Here is a 22891-nt window from a genome sequence, read left to right as displayed (position 1 = left end):
GAATCTAGAAAGCAGCTAGTCTGTCCTAATTCAAGATTCTTCTGACCCAAGGGTGCAGTGTACTAACATTTGCACAGTGAGGAAAGATATCCCAAATTGCCTATGAAGAGACTCTTCTGCATGGTATGTTAAGATGATGCCAGCTTTTCTGCTGCCCTAAATGGAAGATGTGCGGCAAGCAGAGTGAAAGATTCTGAACACCTTGATGCTAAAATTGGTCTTGGAGTGAACGTGAAGGAAGGTGAGCTGAGGTTAGTTACACTTTGGGACATAACTATTAATGGTAGTTTGCACATCCCACTGGCATTGTCGAATCACAACATTGTGAGGCATTCTAATGTACTTATTCTCGTAAAGAACAACTCCACACTTACTGGAAATATCTTGTTGTAGAGCACTTTCTACAATCAATCTATCTTGATGCCTTTGTAGACTTGTTTTTGGGATTGATGTTTCTGTTCAATTATCATCTTTACCCTTTTTTTAACTAAAGGGGATAGCCAAGCATAAACAGCAGAAGGAGAGCGCATAATCCAGAACGTCCCATCCACCCACCTCATCAAGAGTCTGCAGATCAGTCAGATAAAGAACTTTTCAGCCACCGCAGAATCCACCTTCCCGGAGTGGAAACAAAGTCATCCTCAATGCTGAGGGATTGCCCAGGAAGGGGGATGAAAATCTCTCCAGCGGTAAAGTTACAGTGTAATACTTTTTTCTTGTCATCCTGGGTCCAAAACCTGTAACTTCCTCTGTGACAGCACAATGGGTGAACTTACACCATATGCACTGCAGCAGTTCAAGAAGATCATTCATACAGGTGAGAAATATACAGTATATGGCAGAACTCTTAAGAGTATTGACAGGCAAAGGAATCTGGGTGTACAGGTCCACAGGCCACTGAAAGTGGCAACGTAGGTGGAGAAGGTAGTCACAAAGGCATATGGCATGCTTACCTTCATTGGCTGGACCATTTAGTACAAAAATTGGCAAGTCATGCTGCAGCTGAATGGAATCTTATTTAAGCCACACTTGGAATATCATGTTCAATTCTGGTTGACACATTACCACAAGGATGTGGAGGTTTTGGAGAGGCTACAGAAGAGGTTTACCAGCATGTGTTTATAAATATAAATTTAGAGTACCCAATTTTTTTTTTTCCCAATTAAGGGGTGATTTAGCGTGGCCAATCCACCTAACCTGCACACCTTTGGGTTGTGGGGCTGAAACCCACGCAGACATGGGGAGAATGTGCAAACTCCACACGGACAGTAACCCAGGGCCATGATTCAAACCCGGGTCCTCAGCGCCTTAGTTCCAGTGCTAATCACTGCGCCACTTGCCGCCCAAGGTTTACCAGAATGTTGCCTGGTTTGGAGCACATTAACTATGAGGAGAGGTTGGATAAACTTGGTTTGTTCTCACTGGAACGATGAAGGTTGAGGGGTGACCTGATAGAAGTCTACAAAATATGAGGGGTATGGAGAGAGTGGATAGTCAGAAGGTTTTTCCCAGGGTGGAAGTGTCAATTACTAGGGCACATAGGTTTAAGGTGCGAGGGGCAAAGTTTAGAGGAGTTGTGCGAGGGAAGTCTTTTTTACACAGACGGTAGTGAGTGTCTGGAACTCGCTGCCGGAGCAGGTGGTGGAAGCAGATATGATAGTGACGTTTAAAGGGCGTCTTGCCAAACACATGATTAGCATGGGAATAGAGGGATTATGGACCCCAGAAATGTAGAAGGCTTTAGATTAGACCGGCAGCATGGTTGGCGCAGGCTTGGAGAGCTGAAGGGCCTCTTCCTGTGCTGTACGTTTCTGCTGTCCTTTTCTATGTTCTTTCTTTGCTCACTATCACCTTCTCAGGAGCAATGCGGGTTGGGTAACAATTCTGGACAATGCTCACATCCCATGAAAAGATTTTTAAAAAATCCTGAACTACTAATCAATACTTTATCATGCTTTGGAATTGATACCATTAAAATACAATATTATCTTGGAGCAGTGTAAAGGACATGAAAAATACATCTTTCAGCTTTACATTGAGCATGTTGCCACAGCTGTCTCATGGCAAGCACATCCTTCAAAGCATGCTTAATAATTTTCTCTTTATTTGCTGCCTATTATGTTTCCAGTCAAGTGGACTCAGATGCAATATTCCGAAGTGACCTTTTGTAATTAGGCTTCTTATGCTGTGTACATGCCTCTAGCCTTAATTCAACATTTTATGCAGTGAGTGGTTAGGATCTGGAATGCACTGCCTGAGAGTGGGATGGAGGACAGATTTGATTGTGGCTTTCAAAAGAGAATTGAATAATTAGCTGAAGAGAAAAGGCTGTGAGGAAAAGGCAGTGGATTGAGACTAGCTGATCAGCTCTTACAGAGAGCCAGCTTGGACACAATGGTTCAAATGGCCCCTTCCTGTGGTGCAACTATTCTATGATTCTATGTCTCTTGCTTGCTCTTGCTGCCTATGGGTAGAGTGGCTGATGATGGTGCAGTCATTAATGATGGAACTGTGATAAGAGGTAGGCTGAAAAATTAAGTATTTGATGCACCTGGATGAGAAAAGCATTAAGGGTCCTGGGCAACAGATAAGGAAAGAGCTATAAGAGAACAAGGAAGGGATTTAGTACAGCACAGCTGTACTGTAAAGCAAGTGCTGTTAACAGAGTTATTGAAACAATTGTTGTTTTTATATGTGTAGAAGAGATGCATGTTCATATGTATAATATTTTGCTTTAAGCTCCAGATAGCTCAGGAAAGTTAGATGTTATGAAAAGCACCAGAGCAAACATCAGAACAAGAACATCTATGTGACTGTCTCGTCCTGGCACAGACAAAACAGTCTATCAATTTAGTGCTGCATTATAACTCAGTGAGATAATTATTACTGAGAACCTCATGGGCTGGATTTTGCCATTAGTGACCGTGAAGAAAACTGCCCACAAAGATCTGGCCATTGCCGTGGTGTGTTTTCTCCTTTCCCAACGGTGCCATTATGATCTCAAGGCATCCAGCAGCAGTGATGTCCAGAAGCAGGTGGTGAATAGTGGACTAAATGATTATAATTGGATTAAGACAGAAGTTAAGGTAAATGCGGATTTTTAATTAGGATGATAGAATTGGATATTTCAAAAATACAAAAGTATCTTTCAAGGACAGCGAGTGTTTTGCAATAAATATGGAATTTGTACATTGCTAAAAACCCACTTATCTCCCATTCAACAAGGTGTAACTTTTGAAAAGGATTTTACAGAGACTAACAATGTAAAAGTGGAAGCTCTTTTTAATTCAGAGTGAATAGCATTCTGGGGGTTCTTCTAAGGGTCAATGGATCACTGACAACAACTTCTGAAATCCCATGATTTTCTGTGCATGTGTGGAGACTCCTGAAGTTTCTGTCAGTTTCAAAGGAGTAACGATGGTGAATAGTGTAAGTTCCACCATCATTATCACTCCAAAATCCAGACCTATGTTTTAGATCCATGTGTAGGACAGGCCCAAATCAGTTTCAATCCTTAAATTCTAACCTCAATTGGGCTGCCATATTTCACTTACAAAATTTAACTTTTTGGCAACTTGAAAACAATCATAATTAGTCATCATTTAAATTAATACCAGCAGAGAAATGTAAGAAAAAAGTTGTATTCAGGAAAAATGAAAGGAATCATAGAAGTTTTATTTCAGAGGGCTTAGATTGAATACCATACTGGGAGCTGACTAAAATTTATATTTTAGGTTCTGAAAAAATTAACATTTTGAAAACATTTTGAAAATTTAAAATTGTTGGGTGGCGCGGTGGTTAGCACTGTTGCCTCATGGCGCTGAGGTCCCGGGTTCGATCCCGGCCCCGGGTCATTGTCCGTGTGGAGTTTGCACATTCTCCCCATGGTTGTGTGTGTCTCACCCCCATACCCAACAATGTGTACGGTAGGTAGATTGGCCATGCTAAATAGTCCCTTAATTGAAAAAAAAAAGAATTGGGTACTTTCAATTTATTTTTTGAAAAATTTGAAATTGTTTAAAATATTATATCCAGTAGCCATTCAAACTGGAAGGACTCTGATTTGATGCCTGATTTGAATTGACTGATATTGGTACAATACTTAGGCGGTGTCCCTCAATCAGGGAGATGAAAGGGTCAATGGCAGAACGGTAGCACAAGTGGATAGCACTGTGGCTTCACAGCGCCAGGGTCCCAGGTTCAATTCCACGCTGGCTCACTGTTTGGAGTCTGCATGTTCTCCCTGTGTCTGCGTGGGTTTCCTCCGGGTGCTCCGGTTTCCTCCCACAGTCCAAATATGGCAGATTAGGTGGATTGGCCATGCTAAATTGCCCTTAGTGACCAAACAGGTTAGGAGGTGTTATTGGGTTACGGGGATAGGGGGGAAGTGAGGGCTTAAGTGGGTGGGTGCAGACTCGATAGGCCGAATGGTCTCCTTCTGCACTGTATGTTCTATGAAAGACCAGCCATCATTCCTATTCCTGATCCCAGAGCTGTATCCCTTGTCAGCTGATATGTGTCACACATAACATTGGAATAGCCTGGCAACACTCATTGACTGCGATGACAAATTATGAATGGTAATTTTGGTGAGGTACAGGAAACCTGTCAGCATCTGTGGAATAGTATTGGAGAAACGGGGATAAAAAGGCCAAAAAACAAAGTTATATTGTGTTATCCATCTGTGAAATACCTTGAATATTCATAATACTGATAATTAATTAGAACCATTAATAAAAATTACCATGGTGGTGGTCGGCCTTGTTTGTGGCTGTTGTGCCTGTGGCTGTTGTGCCTGTGGCTGTTGTGCCTGTGGCTGTTGTGCCTGTGGCTGTTGTGCCTGCGGCTGTTGTGCCTGTGGCTGTTGTGCCTGCGGCTGCGGCTGCGGCTGCGGCTGGGGCTGGGGCTGGGGCTGGGGCTGCCCTGCAGGCTGCTGCCGTGGTTTTTGTTGTTGTTGTTGCTGCTGCTGCTGTTGTTGTGGTTGTTGCTGCAGTGCCGGTTGCTGCTGCTGCTCCTGGGCCGTGCCTGGCTGTTGCTGCTGCTGCTGTGGCCGAACCTGTTGCTGCTGCGGTTGACGTGCCTGTTGCTGTGGTTGAGGTTGTCGTGGTTGCTGCTGCTGCAGTGGTGGTGCTCGTTGCTGCACTTGCAAAGATGGTTGCCGCCCTTGCTGCGACGGTGACTGCCGTACTTGCTGCTGCGAATGAGTTTGCCGCGATGGTTGCGGCTGATTGTGCTGTGACCGAATTTGCTGCTGTGGAGGCAGTGGTTCCGACTGTTTTCTAGCTGCCTGTTGTTGTTGCTGCTGCTGCGAGTGTTTCTGTGACCTTGGTGGCTCAGTGTCTGGGTGATGCCCAGATGATGATCGAGGCTGGGTCCACTCAGCAGAACCCAAATGAGGATCTCGTTGAGATCTCTGCTCTGTTGGTTGACTTCTTCTTTGTGAAGGCTGCTGAGAATATTGCCGAGATTCTTGGCGATGCTGTTCTTTTGGATGTTGCCTTGACGATTTGCGGGAAGTTTCCTCAACTGCATGGCGTGAGGAATGTCGGCTAGGCTCTCCATACTGGTACGCAGTCTGCTTCTGATGATCCTTTGAGGAGTATCGAGACTGTGCACGCTCTGCCGGTTGCCATGAATCATCTGGTGCCTCGTCATAGTTGTGGCGCGAGTGATTTCGGTGACTGCGTCTCTGCGATGAAGACTGTCCACCGTAATGTCTGGAACGCTCCCTTGGCTTTTCGAACCAGTCTGTCTCCTCTTGGCCCAAGTGATAGGCTTCAAAAACCAAAAACATATTACAGTCACTCTGTTCTCCTGCTGCATCTGTGGCACCAAGACTGTAGCCATGCAAAGGTTTAATGCAGGCAGCTTACCACATGCAGGGAGCTCCAGAATAAGTTACTTGACAAACAGAATAAACCCACAAAAACACAGTACTGAACAAACATACCACCAACAGAAACAGTGAGCTGCGCAGCATGCTAAAAATGTAAAAAAAAAAGAGTGCATACAAAAGGGTAAAGGCACATGCCAATCAATTAGGCTTTAACCTTGTAAGAATTAAGTCTGTTTTACACATGCATTTATTTACATTGTTGAAAAGATGCTTTTTCTGTTGAAACTTTGCACTGAACATGCTTTGGAAATTATCTCTGTGTTAAGTTGATGAGATCACCAGTGATATTCTTTACCTTCGCTGTCAGACACAGCACAGTGCATATCATCCATGATATAACCATCATCCTCTCTGTAAGTATGGCTATGCGATGTCTCTTTCACATCCTGAACATCAGGCAGGGAGTGGCTGGAGCCAAATTGAGATCTGCTGTCGACAACATTTGGTGGCAATGGTTCTCTCGAGGCCCGTGACACATGCATCTGATTTCCCATAGGACTCAAAGGGTTTTCCTCTTCAGAGGCCTGTGCTCTCATTGGAGCACGCCCTCGACAATGGCCCATTCCCATCTTTTGAGACCTCTCCACGGTGTCTCTTTCATAAGATTTACTTCTTGGACTAGCTGCTTCTTTCCCTAATTTTTCCATTCCATACATTGAGGAGGATCGTGATCTGCTGCTATTGCTGTACCCTCTCTCAGAATCTTCCATTGCTTCTCTGCTACCATGACCAGAATATCTCTGCTGGTCATAAATATTTTTCTTGAGGCCATAAGTAATCTCATCCTGAAGCTTCTGTGCCCTAAGGATTACATTGTTTCCTGAAGACGAAGTTGTGACAGTATATGAAGCAAAATCAGATTCCACATCTTTGGCTTCTTCGATTGGTGAAAATTTGGAGATTTTCTGTTCTATGTTTTGCTTCCTGTGTTTGCTGCGCTTCGCAGATATAACAGCAGGAGCCAGTTGTTTCGATGGATGCTTTTGAGACCCATAAGAAGAGTTGTGCTTGTCTGTGCGGGAGGAATGTCTGTGATTGTTGTCTGCATAGTAATATGAAGATCCACTTGAAGAGTTTGATATTCTGCTATGGCTATCTGAATTCCTTTGGTATCCATTCTTCCCTCGATGGTCTGATACCTGGAGGTCATACATATCTTCCTCCGATTCATCATCAACTTTATTGTAAGCGTGGGTTCTATTAGAACTGGTCGTCTCTGGGAAGTCATTCCTTTCCTTTGAATGTCTTGAATTACTATGCTGAGGGGGTTGTTCTACTTTCTGGCTTTCTGTTGCTGAGGTATTCTCTTTGGTCAATTCACTGATATCATCAATCATGACATAATTACGAGAAACATTGTGCTCTAGGTTTGTATACAGAGAGTCAGCTGAATAGTTAGTTGAAGGACTTTCTATTGCATTTCCACTATCTGCAACTCTCATCTCTGCACTCTTATACTGGTCATAGTTGTTACTCATTGTTGTGGTTGTGTAAACTTTCTCAGTTGAAGTTGCAGAAATAGCTGCATTTGGATTACCAATTACTTCATAATTGGTGGGTATTTTCTGTTCGAGATCTGCTAACGAAGTCTGCCTTGGCTTTTGATGTTGTGCCGGAATGTTTGTCTGTTGCTGATACTGAGCCTGCTGACCAGACTGAAAGGAAGCCTGGTTTGGATAGGTAGTAGGAGCATGGTATTGGTTAGGTGGTTGGAATCCACTTATGTTTTGTAAACTATTGCCAGTCTGGTAATTTGTGTTCTGGGGATATGCATGTGGCTGGTAAGTGTTTTGAGAATGCAAGGTGGAATGAGATTGAAAATTGTTTTGTGACTGGTAACCATTTGGAACTGGGTAGTGGGGTGGCTGATAACCTGCGTGTTGGTAATTTGTCATACCTTGGGGAGTGGTCTGTGATGGAGGGTACTGTGATGATGTGGTTGGATGTTGTGCCATTGAGAATTCAGAATACTGATTAACTGGAGCAGTATGCGGCCTAGCTAAGACATTGTTGCTATTGTATGAAGATATTCGGATGTTATTGACCTCACTGTCTGACATATAATCCCTGTCTTCCCCCAAGCCCCGCACATAGCCCCCATCTCGCCTTGTTGGATCTTTGACAAAGGTTTCTTTTCTACGATTGATTCCAAGTTCTATGTAACGCAGCTTTGCATCAATTTCCTTTTCTTCTTCATCAAGCTCTGCCTGTTTTTTCTGAAGTTTGTTTGATTCTTGCTCCACTTTTTCCAGCTCATGGCTGATGTCCTTCAGGAGTTTATCACGAGTAATCTGGTCAGGCAGAGTTCCCCGTTTACGAGGCAGGGATGTTGCAAATAGCTGTGGATGAATTGGTGCGCTAGTGTGTATTATTTCTTCAGGTGGTGGGCTTGGCAGGGTTCTCTTCACTTTCTTCATCGTGCTCTGCTGCCAATTTCCAATCTGAAAAACAAAATTGCAGATTTACTGTTACCTCTGTGAAGTAAATCATGCCATTTTGATTTTGCTATGAATTAGTTATTTCCCCATACAAAAAAAACACAGTGATCACCCCAAAACCAAAGGAATTGTCTGATAGAATTAATCTAAATCAGCATGCACTGTAAGCTATTCCAGTTGGGCTATCATTCCACAAATATATAACAAAACCCATCTGCAGCTATCAGAGGGACCACTGAATACAAGGATGGGAGCATACTCTTTCATTGCAAACTAAAGTTTAACATTATCAGGCTAAACATTTTCGGGCTTATCTAGCAATGCACTCATTCTATCAATTACAATCTGAAAAATGACATTTAACGATACATATAAGACATGTTCAAGATTCAACAAAGTAAATGACATTGTAATCTAATTTTACATAATGACATTAGAAATAACCAAACTGTATCTGTCTGGTAGCTGGTGGCATATCCACTATCCATGTACTTAAATTGCAATATTTGGCTATTGCCAAGAGGCTTTTTGTTCATATATGGGGACACATTTTGACTTTCAAATCACTCAAGTCTCACTTATTAGGGTAGCATAATTAATGTTGTATATTTTATTCAAATATTTTTATTTATATTTTATTGCAAAAGATAAAATTGTTCTTATCACTTCATTGGTTTTGCAATTATTCTCGCCAGTCAATGTGTAAGTATTGCAACTAGCAATGTTTTCATTGTCAATTTTCCCTGCGATTATTTGAACTGAGGCAGTGTACATTTGTGCATCTGTTTGTTTTCTGTAACTGGCGAGGAAAACACTTGCAATTCTTCATTCACACTGCATGAATTATAGCAAAGATGTTTATTCACTGTGTGAGGAACACCTGTGGTGCTTTATCCACACATGACCAGCTGAGATGTCTCAGTCATATCACATGGTATTCAGGATTGCAACTTACAAAAGTTAACTTAAGCAAAGAAACCACATTAGAAACTATAATATGGCTATGGATGACAAATTCTTAGAACCTGATAGGTTCGACTTCAGGATTCTAAAGTAGGGGAAGTAGTTGCAAATACTTTAGCCATAATTTTGAAAGGTTTTCCAGATTTAAGAATTCTCCCTTTGAATGAGAAAACTGCAAATATAAATCCATCATTTAAAAAATGAAATTATACATCTGTTAGTATAACATCTGTTGAGGGGAAAATATTGGGATGTATAATTAAGGGTAGAGTAATCAAGGATTAACAGTAATGTGAACTAATTGGAAAGAACCAACATGAATTGTGAAGGATAGGTCATAGCTGATGAACCTAACTGAGTAAGTAATTTCTGCAGTGGCAGACAGGGCAGTGTCAACGGATTTAGTTAATATGAATTTCCAGAAGGTTTTCCTTAAGATTCCACATAAGAGACTGTTAGAAATAATTAAAAGATGATGAAATTGAAGACAAATTATTGACCTTGTTGGTAGATTTGCCAAGCAATAAATAGAAGTCAGAGAGAAGAATTAATGGATATATACTCCAAATGAGTGTTATTAACTCAAGTGCTCCAACTAAGATCTGTGCTAGGGCCTCAACTATTTACTCAACTATTACGATATTTAGTAATGAGTCAGATAACCTAATAGTGAGCCATGTATCCAATTTTGCCAGTGACACAAAGATAGATGGCATTCTAAGCAATGTAATCGAGACCAGAAATTTCAAAGCGACCTTGGTAGTTTAAGTGTGGCAGATGGATATCAGCACAGTAAAGCTTGAGGCAATCCATTTTGAACGAAGAAAGTTCTGAGTATTTTTAAATGGTGAAAAGCTAGGAAGGGTAGAGATCCAAAGGATTTATGGATTCACATCACTAAATTAAGTAGTGAGGTTCAAAAATAATCAAAAAGATAATGAAATTTTAGCCTTTATAACCAGAGAGCTGGATTATTAAGGGGAGGAATTTTGCATCAGCTGCAGAGATCCCTGGTTATATCACTTCTGGAGTACTGTGTGCAGTCCTAATTACTGCACCTTAGTATGATGAATGTAGGAATTTCAGATATACTGGATTATATATATTCGGTGCAGTTAGGGTCAAAAACCTGGGTTAGTGTGTGTGTGTAACTGCTACAGAAGTATTTATTAAAATCCTGGTTTGCAAGACAGCTTGGCTTTTTGGGAACCAGATGTGCAATTAAAATATCGTAAAAGTTTAGGCTAATGGATTTTTGTTTATATTAAGAAGGTTCCCCATGGAGTAGTTAATTAGAGGCATTGTGTTCAGTTTAGTGAGATGATGTAGTTAATGGGAGGAGCCAGAGCGTTTTAATTTTAACCCAAATAATTTCTGAACATCGGAGTTTGGGGACGGGGGAGGCCTCTATGATTCAGGCAGGATAGAGGGGGATGCAAAAGGGGTGGGGAGTTGCATTATTGGTTCCGGAGAATGTCACAGCTGTGTTGAGGGAGGATACCTTGGAGGGTTCAGGCAGCAAGGCAATATGGGTAGAATTCAGGAGTAGGAAGAGTGCTGTCACAATGCTGGGGGTTCATTACACCTTCTAACAGCCAGCAGACAGATCTTGGAAAGATGTATAAACAATAGGTTTGCTGTGGTGGGTGATTTTAATTTTCCCTATATTGACTGGGACATGCTAACTGCTAGAAGCATGGATGGAGCCGAATTTGTAAGGAGCATCCAGGAGGATTTCTTGAAAGAATATGTAAATAGCCCAACTCGGGAAGGGGCCATATGGTGCTGGAGAATGAGCCCGGCCAGGTGATCGAAGTTTCAGTAGCAGATCATTTCGGGAACAGTGATCATAATTCTGGAAGTTTTAAGCTGCTTATGGATAAGGACAAGAGTGGTCCTTGGGTGAAGGTGTTAGACTGGGGAAGGCTAATTACAACAGCATTAGGCAGGATCTGGAGAGTGTTGACTGGGCGAGGCTATTTGAGGGAAAATCAACATCCGGCATGTGGGAGGCTTTTAAATGTCAGTTGATTAGAATTCATAGAACATACAGTGCAGAAGGAGGCCATTCGGCCCATTGAGTCTGCACCGACCTACTTAAGCCCTCAGTTCCACCCCATCCCCATAACCCAATAACTCCTCCTAATCTTTTGGTCACTAAAGGCAATTTATCATGGCCAATCCACCTAACCTGAACATCTTTGGACTGAGGGAGGAAACCGAAGCACCTGGAGGAAAGCCCCGCAGACACGGGGAGAACGTGCAGACTCCACACAGACAGTGACCCAGTGGGGAATTGAACCTGGGACCCTGGCGCTGTGAAGTCACAGTGCTATCCACTTGTGCTCCCGTGCTGCCCTTCAGGACCGGCATGTACCTGTGAGGATAAAAGATAAGAGTGGCAAGTATAGGGAACCCTGGATAATGATAGATATTATTAACCTTGCCGAAAAGAAAAAGTAAGTATTCCTAAGGTCTAAAAGGCTTTGGATAGATGAAGCCCTTGAAGAATAGAAAGAAAGTAGGAAGGAACTTAAGGTAGGAGTTAGGAAGGCTAAAAGGGGTCATGAAATGTAATTGGCAAACAGGATTAAGCAAAATCCTAAGGCGGTTTGTACATATGTAAAGAGCAAGAGGATAGCCAGAGAAAGGGTTAGTCCATTCAAGGATATTGGAGGGAATCTATGTATGGAACCAGAGGAAATGGGCGAGATACTAAATGAATGCTTTGCCTCAGTATTCACCAAAGAGAAGGACTTGGTGGATGAGGAGTATAGGGTAGAGTGTGTAAATAGTCTGAGCCATGTTGATATTAATAAAGAGGGCATCTGAAAAAGCATTAAAGTAGATAAGTCTCCAGGGCTTGATGTGACCTACCCCAGAATACTGAGGGAGGCAAGGGAGGAAATTGCTGGGGCTTTGACAGTAATCTTTGTATCCTCATTGGCTACAGGTGAAGTTCCAGATGACTGGAGAGCAGCCAATGTTGTTCCATTGTTTAAGAAGGGTAGCAGGGATAATCCAGGAAATTATAGGTCGGTGAGCCTTATGTCAGTGGTAGGGAAATTATTGGAAAAGATTCTTAGAGATAGGATTTGCTCACATTTGGAAACAAATGGACTTATTAGTGATGGACAGCATGGTTTTGTGAAGGGGAGGTCGTGCCTCACTAATTTGATCAAGTTTTTCGAGGAAATTACAAAGATGATAGATGAGGGAAAGGCAGTAGATGTTGTATACATGGACTTCAGTAAAGCCTTTGACATGGTACCTCATGGCAGACTGGTACAAAAGGTGAAGTCAGATGGTTTCAGAGGAGAGCTGGCAAGTTGGATACAGAGCTGGCTTGGACATAGAAGACAGAGGGTAATAGTAGAAGGGTGCTTTTCTGAATGGAAGGCTGTGACTAGCAATGTTCCACAGGGATCAGTTCTGGGACCTTTGTTGTTCTAGTGTATATAAATGATTTGGAAGAAAATGTAGCTGGTCTGATTAGTAAGTTTATAAATGACACAAAAATTGGTGGAGTTACGGATGGTGAAGAGGATTGTCAGAGGATACAGTAAGATATAAACTGGTTGGAGTCTTGGGCGGAGAAATGGCAGATGGAGTTTACTCCGGACAAGCATGAGGTAAGGCACTTTGGAAGGCCAATGCATGTAGGAACTACACAGTAAATGGTTGAACTCTTGCGAGTATTGACAGGCAGAGAGATCTCTGGTGGGCCGCACGGTAGCAGAGTGGTTAGCACAGTTGCTTCACAGCTACAGTGTCCCAGGTTCGACTCCCAGCTTGGGTCACTGTCTGTGCGGAGTCTGCATGTTGTCCCCGTGTCTGCGTGGGTTTCCTCTGGGTGCTCCAGTTTCCGCCCACAGTCCAAAGATGTGCAGGTTAGGTGGATTGGCCACGTTAAATTGCCCTTAGGTTAGGAGGGGTTACTGGTTTACAGGGATAAGGAGGAAGTAAGGGCTTAAGTGGGGTGCTCTTTCCAAGAGCCGGTGCAGACCCGATGGACCAAATGGCCTCCTTCTGTACTATAAATTCTATGATCTATGATCTGGGCGTGCATGTCCAACAATCACTGAAAGTGGCAACACATGTGGATAAGGTGGTCAAGAAGGCATACGGCATGCTGGTCTTCACCAGTCAGGGCATTGAATGTACAAATTGGCAAGTCATGTTGCAGCTGTACAGGACCTTAGTTCGGCCTTATTTGGAATATTGTGTACAATTCTGGTCGCCACACTACCAGAAGGATGCGGATCCTTTGGAGAGGGTACAGAAGCGGTTTACTAGGATGTTGCCTGATATGGAGGGCATAAGCAATGGGGAGAGATTAAATAAACTCAGTCTGTTCTCACTGCAACGAAGGAGATTGAGAAGCGACCTGATAGAGGTCTACAAGATTATGAGTGGCATGGACAGAATGAATAGTCTGATGCTCTTTCTTAGGTTAGGTGAGTCAAGAACTAGGGAACATAGGTTTAAAGTACATGGGGAAAAGATTGGAACAGATGTGCGAGGCAAGTTGTTTTTACACAGAGGGAGATAAATATATGGAACATGCTGCCTGGGGAGGTGGTGGGAGCAGGTACGATAGTGACATTTAAGTGGTATCTGGACAATATATGAATAGGGTGGGAATGGAAGGATATGGACTCTGTAAGTGCATATGGTTTTAGTTTGGGCAGGTACCATGGTTGGCGCAGGCTTGGGGGGCCGAAGGGCATGTTCCTGTGATGTATTGTGCTTCGCTCTTTATTCTGAAGGCACTGATAGATTAGGCAAATAGGGTTGTGTGAGAGATGGCAGCTTTACAGATGTGAACCATGTAACCATTCCTCAAGTCTAAGTCCATCAAACAAGTGATAAGATAATATCGTAATTTGACTGAAAAATTACTTTTTGTGATGGGGAACACGAGAATTCCACAGCATATGAAAGCAGCCCCGGCTCAATTTTCCCACTCCCAGTGAAGGAGTTTCGCGATTATTTGTTGTGTCCCATCTTCTGTCTTGGCTATGATAGAATCATACTGCGCAATTTATTGGCTGTGTTGTGTTTAAGCGAAAGAGTGACGAGGATGGTAAATAACGGGAGAAGCCAAAAACCAGAACTGCGCCGGGCGCCGATCAGTTTGCGATCTAACCGGCCCGATCTGCTTGGCGAAATCCGGATCTCACCTTCCCGTGGCGAGAAACCTCTAATCACCACTTAAACCCAATCTTCATGCAATTAACGGGAGCAACACCCGATCTATCGGACTCCCGTGATCTAACGGCCTTCACAGCAAGTTAAAAACGAGAAACTGGCAGAGGGGCTGCTGCAGGGACCCGAGGAAGTGAGCAGCCATCTTTGTTCATAGGCAAAGAGCCTGGGGCATTGGGGCTGTTGCCCCGGTGTTCAGAGGGGGCGGGGGAACAACCGGGGGACTGCCTCGGTCGTTGGGGGGGGGTGGCATGCGCAATGGGGGCTGTGGAGCCTGGAGCAGGGGGTATGGCCACTCATAGTCTGAGCTGGAGGTGGGGGAGGGGGGGGGGGTCCAATCGCCTACAGGTCCACCATGCCAACCCCAGGAATTTGTGTACCCATTCTGGGGGCATCCCCAGCACTTGCCTGTCTGCAGCAGAAGGCTATTGCTAATTGGGAATTGGCAATCAGAGTTAAATGAGCACCTCACACTTCCCAAGTGGATCCCCGTATGGTAGGCGTGTAATGTAGCATGCGGGAGCTTTTGACTTGCATCCCAAATAGACTGTGATGCCTGGACACTGTGCCTGAACACTGCAGGAAGCAACACCACATACGCAGCATCCAATATCTGAAAATCCAGGGGTTGGGCCCCTGCACCGGGGAGCAGAGGGTGGGTTTATGCACTAGGGAGGGTACCTGCGCCCGATGCAGGTACCGTAGCATGCAGATGTCTGGGATGCAGATTGTGGGGGTCGACGAGCATGGGCCGCTGCTGTACCCGGGGTGCGAGGGGGAAGCAATGGGGGAACTGGAGGGTCCCGGGGTGGAAAACGTCGTTGATTGTCGGTCTCACACCCTCCCCCAATTCCTCACAAATATTGAGCAGAATGGATGATATTTTGGACTGCACGGTACGTGCACTAGTGGTGCTGCTAGCAGGTCAGGTGGCAAGTGTCGGAGAAGGCGATGGCAGCAGCAGCAGCATCGACAGAGACTTGAGGCAGAAACCCATGTGCTGTGCCCCACCCCACATCCTGAGGACCCGGCCACCCAACAGGCCAGGGAGGGACCCAGAGGGGGAGGCTGGTGATGGCCCAAAGTGTCAGGCGTCGCTATTCTTTCGAACAGTTGATGGCCAGGAACACAGAAAGCTCCGCCTCAACAAGGAGATGGTGCGGCACTTGTGCCATGTCCTCGTGATCTTGGTACCATGTGGAGGAGGAGGAGGTTACCTGCTCCCAATGGTCGTCAAGCTCACCGCAGTCCTGAACTGTTCCACCTCAGTATCAGACCAGGGCTCCAACGGGGACTTGTGTGGCATCTCAGAAGCTGCAGCCCACACTGTGAAGTCACTGATGCCCTGATTGCCCGGGCAGCAAACTTTATAAACTTTGACATGGAGCAAACCCAACCAAATACCCGGACAGCAGGATTCTCCGCCATCGACAGGGTGCCCCGATCCAGGGGGTAATAGATGGTATGCCTGTTGCCTTGCGCTCACTGGGCCATCAGGGAGAGCTCTACATCAACAGGAAGGGGTTCCACTCCCTTAACGTCCAACTCGTGTGTGACCACCTGATGAGGATCATGCACGTGTGTGCATGCTTCCAGGGAGTGTGCATGACAGCTACAACCTGGGGCAGCCAGCTATCCAGACATCTCTGAGGACCACCCCAGGATGGCTGATTGGCTCCTGGCAAATAAGGGCCTGCTTAGGACCTGGCGTATGATGTCAGTATGGAGACCAGTGACCGATGTGGAGACCCAGTACAACGAGGTCCATATCATTGAGCAGTGCATCAGGCTGCTCAAGATGCGGTTCCGATGCCTCGACCGCTCTTGTGGTGCCCTGCAGTACATCTCCCAGAGGGTCGCCTAATAATAGTAATAATAATAATCTCTTTTGTCACAAATAAGCTTACATTAACACTGCAATGAAATTACTGTGGAAAGTCCCTAGTCGCCACATTCCGGCGCCTGTACGGTACACGGAATGGGAATTCAGAATGCCCAAATGACCTAACAGCACGTCTTCAGGACTTGTGGGAGGAAACCGAAGCACCCGGCAGAAATCCAGGCAAACACAGGGAGAACGCGAAGACTCCACACAGACAGTGACCCAAGCCAGGAATCGAACCTGGGACCCTGGTACTGTGAAGCAACAGTACTAACCACTTTGTGGTGATTTGCTGTGGCCTCCACAACTTGGCACAGCAGTGGGGCAAAGTGCCGGAGGTGGAGGGGGAGGAATGTGTGGTTATCTCCGAGGAGGAGGAGGAGGCGGAGGTGGCAACGCCAGACCAGGAGGGTCTGGAGAATGAACCCAAGGAGGAACCACAGGACCAGCCAGAGGTTGGAAGGCAGGCGGCAGCGGTGAATGTCCAGCAAGTCTGGAGGGGCAAGGATACCCTCATCCTTGCCCACATCACATAGGATGTGTCGTGTCTGTCAATCCCCCTCTCCCCATCCCCCTGTCCCTCTGCACCTCCCCCTTCACCGTCCTCCCCCCGCCTTCGCCATTCCCACCACCCTAGGGTCTGGGTCACACAATCCAGGGTGATGGGATTGTGGCAACACTGTCAGCGGGTCATTGTTGAGGACAGGGGGTGATGATAACCCGCAGTGCCAGTGAGTGCTGAGTGCAGAGCTGAGTAGCAGTGCTCCTCAATCTATGCCATAGTCTGAAACCTGCCAGTGCTCGCTCACACCCATCGCGTGCACGTGGCGTGCCTTGGCATGGGATGGGGGGTTTAACAGAGAGTCCACCACTGCCCCACTTTCCTGATGATGCTGCCCCCTTCTCCACCACTCCCACACCCTCCCCCACCGCCACAACGCACACTCCCTGCCTTACCCCCTACCTAGCCTTTATCCTCCATAGTGCACCATCAGTGATCATCAACGTGCCTAGCCCTCCGTGCTCTACCACTGCGTCTAGGTGTATCCCCAAGATGCACATCAGAGGTGGAGGGAGTCAGTTGCTACCACATCCCATGGCCTGCGCGTCCACTGGAGCACTGGGCAGGAGGTCCCCGATGCACTTGCCGGCGACACATGCCCCGCCATGCCGCAAGTACCCGGTGCTGACTGCGAGTTGCCACGTTGTCAGAGGGGTGGAACTCGGGGAGCTGGTGGCCACCGTCGCCAGTCTGTGGGATGGCTCCGGATTGACATCCAGGACCCCTTCCTCCCGGTTGGTACCCATAGGGCTCTGAGGTTCACCTCAGGATAAAGAGGCAGCTGGTTTCAGCCCCGGTTGCTCCTGCGTCATCTAGCTCTGCTAGCCCTGGTAGTTCCCCAATGCCTGCAGCATGGTGTCCATGCCCTCGGCGTTGCTCCTCAGTGTCCAGGCCATGCTCTGCAGTGAATCAGCAATGCCCATCTGCGACTGGCTATTCCCATCTGGGACTGGGACATGTCCTGCAGAACCTCATCAAGGTCCACCTAGTACTGGGTCATGTCCCCCAGCGTGTCGGACATTCTACCGCGGCCCTCAGCCATGATCGTCATCGGCTGCGCAACGCCTTGGATATCTGCACTCACGCTGCTGATGTTGTGCACCAGGCACTCCACTGCGATCGCCACCTTAGCCGTGTTGGCCTTGGTCTCATGCATTGCCAGTGCCATCTCCTGCAACGGTAGCCTCTGGGACTCCTCCAATAGGCTATGGACCTGCTGGAGGGTCGCGGACATCCCCTTCTGAATATCACAGCCGCACACTATCATCTGCATCAGCTCAAGGTAAACATGGTCCCAAGACTCAGCATCTGACTGGCAACTGAGTCCTGGAATCCACAGACCTCCGTCTGCTGTCTCGCCTGGGCGTTATTGCCTCCACCTGATGTGCATCTGCAACTGTGTGGTGCTCACCACAATGTGTCCCAGAAGCCTGACCACTAAAAATCATGTAATAATCGCTTATTGTCAAAGTAGGCTTCAATGAAGTTACTGTGAAAAGCCCATAGACGCCTGTTCAGGGAGGGCCGGTACGGGAATTGAACCCGCGCTGCTGGCATTGTTCTGCATTACAAGTCAGCTGTTTAGCCCACTGTGCTAAACCAGACCCTAACGTTACCCATTGATGTGTGTATGTCTCTGCGCTAGTGGAGGGTGGGATGACAGTTGTGCCGCGTCTATGGTGGCATCCTTTGAGCTCTCCTCTGAGGTGTTCTCATGGGAGTTGGGGCAGGGGCGGGGTGGTGAACCACTCCAGGTGGGTCGGTGCCATCAACTGGAGATTCTGCGGGAGAATGGAAACATAGTCAGTGGGACAGATGGGTCAGCCTGTGTGGCATTAACAACTCTTATTTGGCAGGTCATCTGGGTGGGTGCCGGTGGATCCTCACCTCTGTGTCATGTGCTGTCCTCCATGTTGGTGACTGGTCTGTCCTCGGCCACCCCGTAACCCTAGTGCCCGTTCCTCATAGGGGGTGAGGACTCTGATGTCTCACACCCACCACCCGTCTGGGCCCTCTCCCGTCCTGCGGGGACACAGAGGGGGCATTGTTAGCTGCAGGTGTGGTTACTCACAGGGGGTGGGGCTTGGGGGATGGGCCATATTTGGGGGGGGGGGGGGGAGGGGGGCAGGAGGAGGAGAAAGAGTCCAAAGCAAACTCACTCGAGCCGCCCGGTGGAGGTTGTTGACCATCTTGCGGCACTGGCACTGGGTGCCGGTCTTCCTGCTGCCCAAGCTGACAGCCACTGCCACTTCCTCCCAGGCAGCAGTGGCTACCCTGTGGCTGACCCACCTGGACCTTCGGGGAATAGGGCATCCCAGCTGGCCTCCACCACGTCCAATAGTCGTCCCAGGTCGGCGTCACCAAAGTGTGGCACTGGTCTCCGTGGAGGCGTGGCTGTGAGCAAAGTGGGGTTGGCTATGCAGGAGCAATTAAAGTGTTGCTGTCACTTGTTAGCAGGGAGTTGGTGAGCGCGGGCGAATCAGTTGGTGAAACAAGATTTGCAGCGTGAATTCCATGGGGCCAATTAACATTTTATAGCAGTGATGACCTCGCTGGGCCGAGGGTCGGGGAGCTCGCAGCAGTTCCCACCTCGACCACACTTTGAAACTTTTCCATTAAATCGCACCCTTAGGAAGATACAGCAAACAAGGGATTCATTTGGCTTGCAGTACGTGAATCTCTTCAGAACAGATACCTCACAGGAATGAAAGTGTACCATTATTCATCCATATTGAAGTGTGTTGGTAATTGTGGCTTCCATTGAAGATTGAAATAGATAACCATATCGAATGCAGATGGCCATCAATTTCTTTTTACGAGATACATTAACAAAAATGGTAAAATATTCAAGGGATATTAAGAAACCTAGTGATCTTTGTTTTTGATATTTTGCAAGTCTGTCCAAAATGCTTCAGAACCTGTCTATATAATCCTGCCTAGGGACCAATAAACACCTTTCTCTAGAATGAGGCTTGTTACATGGTTTCATCATTGATGCAGCAGCTGTAAACTGCTACCTTAATAAGAATCATTAAAAATGTCATAAAATGTTGAAGCGAGGAAGATGCATTATAGAGGTGTTCTATGTAGTTTCTTAGTCAGCGAGAGAGTCATAAAAGACATATTCTTTTGTGAAGGCAGAGAGAATAATGGCAGAGGCATAAACAATTCACTTTATAGTGAGGGAATGTTAGTTGCTTTATATTCATTCCATTTATATTAGTGAGGGAACTGCAAAGACACATTATTAAGTTTTTAGTGAGGAAAAGTATCTTTATAGTTCCACTATCATAGAACAACAAATACATTCTGTTGGAAAGTACTAGAGAAAGAAGATAGGTGTTCTCATTTTAAATCAGATAAAATAAGAAAAATACCTTCAAAGAAATTATAGCATTGACCACAGAAGTTATATAATGGTCCAGAAAATCCAGAAAACAAATGGCACCATTTTGTTTCACATATTTTAAGGGTTTTAATTTGTTGCTGTTTGAGTTTTTTCATAATTTGTTGTACTTATTTGATGGCTTTGTAGATAAAGTCACCCGTCGATTTAGTTGTTACTTATTCTTTCATGGGGTGTAACCATTGGTGGCAAGGTTAGTATTTGTTGCTCATCCCAAGTGCCCCTGAGGAGATTGTATTGAATTGCCTTCTTGAACTGCTGCAATTCATCTTCTGTTGACACACCTATAGTGCTGTTCAGGATGGGAGTTCCATTATTTTAAATGGGTGACAGTGAAGGAATGGCGTGTGACTGGGTGGGAAATAGCAGTCGCAGGCATCCCCATAAGTGTGCCGCTCTTATGCGTCTAGGTGGGAGAGATTTACGGATTTGAAAGTTGCTGCAAAAGGAACCTATATGAGTAGCTGCAGTACATATCTTGCTGCCACAATGCATCGATGATGGTGGGTGGGGGTGAACGTTTATAGGGGTGGATCAAGCAGGCTGCTTTTTCTTTTGTGGATTATGTCAGGTAAACACCTCAAATGGTTTGCAAGCCAAATTTGTTTTGTGGTGAATTAGCTGCAGCATAAAATATCACTAATAGCAAAGTCACTGTAATTAGTGACAACTTTGCTTTCTGATTAAAATGTCAGACTTGACAGTTGCAAAATCTTGTTGGAATAAAATCCTATGAGGCCAAGAATATCACTTTGATTGGACTTTAATCTTTAAAATCAATTGGTACGTCCCCTCGCATCCAAACCCGCTGGTGCAAGCCTGTGATTGTCACAAATCGGTGCCCACAGCAACCCGCCTTCTGAAAGTGCTGCCGACACTGGTTCCAAGCTCTCAATGCTGATACCACCACTGGACCCGTGCAGTATCTAACCAGCAAGAATGGAAGGGGTGTCAACAATAGCGCCCTCAAACTGGTCCCCTTACACAAAGCCGCCTCCGTCCACCCTCAAACCGACCGCACATTTCCTAGCTATTGCAATATTTGCTGCCGTAATTCAACAAGCTCAGCAACACTAATGCCCCCCCCCCCCGTCGCTCCCTCTCCAAGAATATCCTCCTCACCCAAGGAGCCTTCCCCCTCCCACAAACCTCCCGTGGGTGGATGATAAGTACGAGCGGTGTCGTGGGCGGCTTGGTGCTGCAGTGGTTAGCACTCCTGTCTTACAGCGCTGAGGGTCTGGGTTCGATCTTGGCCCCGGATCACTTTGTGTGGAGTTTGCACATTCTCCCCATGTCTGTGTGGGTCTCACCTCCACAACCCAAAGATGTGCGTGCAGGGTAGGTGAATTGGCATCAACAAATTGCTCCTTAATTGGAAAAAGAAAATAATCGGATACTTTAAATTTGCAAGAAAAGAAAGTGTTGTCAGGGGAAAAATTCACAAGCACAAACACAAGTGTAAATAATGTAGGATTGAACTGGGACCCCTGTCACAAACATGGTGACAGCTTGGGGCCCATGAGTTGTTACTGTGGTCTTGATTATTACTATTGATGTTCCCAGGGGCAGCACAGCGGCACCGTGGTCCTGGGTTCGATTCTGGCCCTGGGTCACTGTCCATGTGGAGTTTACACGTTCTCCCCGTGATTGCATGGGTTTCACCCCCATGACCCAAAGATGTGCAGGGTAGGTGGATTGGCCACGGTCAATTGTCCCTTAATTGGAAAAAATGAATTGGGTACTCTAAATTTATTTTTAAATAACTATTGATGTTCCTGTATTTTTTTTTTCTTTTTTCTGTAAAGTTCTGTTTTTAAATGCAAAACTTCATTAAAATGTTTATTTTTTAAAAAAATCGATTGGGGACCATCGGGCCCTGGAGCCTTCCCTGCATGCATCAGCCCCATGCATTTCAACACCTCCCTCAGTCCAATCGGGGCCCCCAGTCCTTGCACCTTCGCCTCCTCAACTTTTGGGAACGCCAACCCATCCAAAAACTGTCCTAATCCTTCAGCCCCCCACTGGAGGTTCCAAGCTATATAGCCTCCGATAAAAGGCCTCAAACACCCCATGCACACCCTCCAGTTCCGTTATCACCATGTCCCTTTCGTCTCTCACCCTCCCAATCTTCCTCATCACCGCCTGCTTCCTCAACTGGTGCACAAGCAACCTGCTCGCTTTCTCACTGTACCCATAAACCGCTTACCTGGCTCTACGCAATTGTCCCACCATCTTTCCCATGTACAGCAGCCCAAACTCCATCTCAAGCCTCTGCCTCTCCTTTAGCAATGCCTCCTCAGGTACCAATGAATACCTCCGGTCCACCCTCAGAATGTCCTCCACCAACCTCATTCCTCTCAGCCTGCTTCGTGCTCTCCTTGTACACTTGAATCAATAAAAAATTGCCCCCTTACCACCACTTTCAGCGCCTCCCACAGTGTGGAGGCAGAACCCTCCCCCGTATTGTTCAGCTCCACATAATTTTGGATGGCTACCCTCACCCTCTCACAAATCCCTTTGTCTGCCAATAACCCTA

General features: G+C 46.1%; 1 protein-coding gene and 1 long non-coding RNA gene across 4 annotated transcripts in view; both read right to left on the bottom strand.

Moving 5' to 3' along the window:
* LOC119973132 overlaps window positions 1–4847 on the bottom strand; it is a 218997-nt gene extending 214150 nt beyond the window's left edge. For all 3 annotated transcript variants that reach the window (XR_005462246.1, XR_005462244.1, XR_005462243.1), the window contains exon 1: window positions 4745–4847. This is a non-coding gene — a long non-coding RNA (uncharacterized LOC119973132). The remainder of the gene's footprint in view (window positions 1–4744) is intronic.
* Window positions 4848–4849: 2 nt separating this feature from the next.
* Window positions 4850–22891, bottom strand: part of LOC119973763 (protein bassoon-like) — a gene marked incomplete at its 3' end in the record, with an annotated part of 474382 nt that continues 456340 nt past the window's right edge. The window contains 2 exon segments of the mRNA XM_038812186.1: window positions 4850–5775; window positions 6192–8337. Coding sequence (XP_038668114.1) covers window positions 4850–5775; window positions 6192–8337 — 3072 coding nt within the window.

This window comes from Scyliorhinus canicula, chromosome 11 (genome assembly GCF_902713615.1).
Source record: "Scyliorhinus canicula chromosome 11, sScyCan1.1, whole genome shotgun sequence".
In the NCBI taxonomy this organism is placed as follows: Eukaryota; Metazoa; Chordata; class Chondrichthyes; order Carcharhiniformes; family Scyliorhinidae; genus Scyliorhinus; species Scyliorhinus canicula.
The sequence above is the reverse complement of the archived record's forward strand: the minus strand, read 5'-3'. Positions and strand labels throughout refer to the sequence as shown.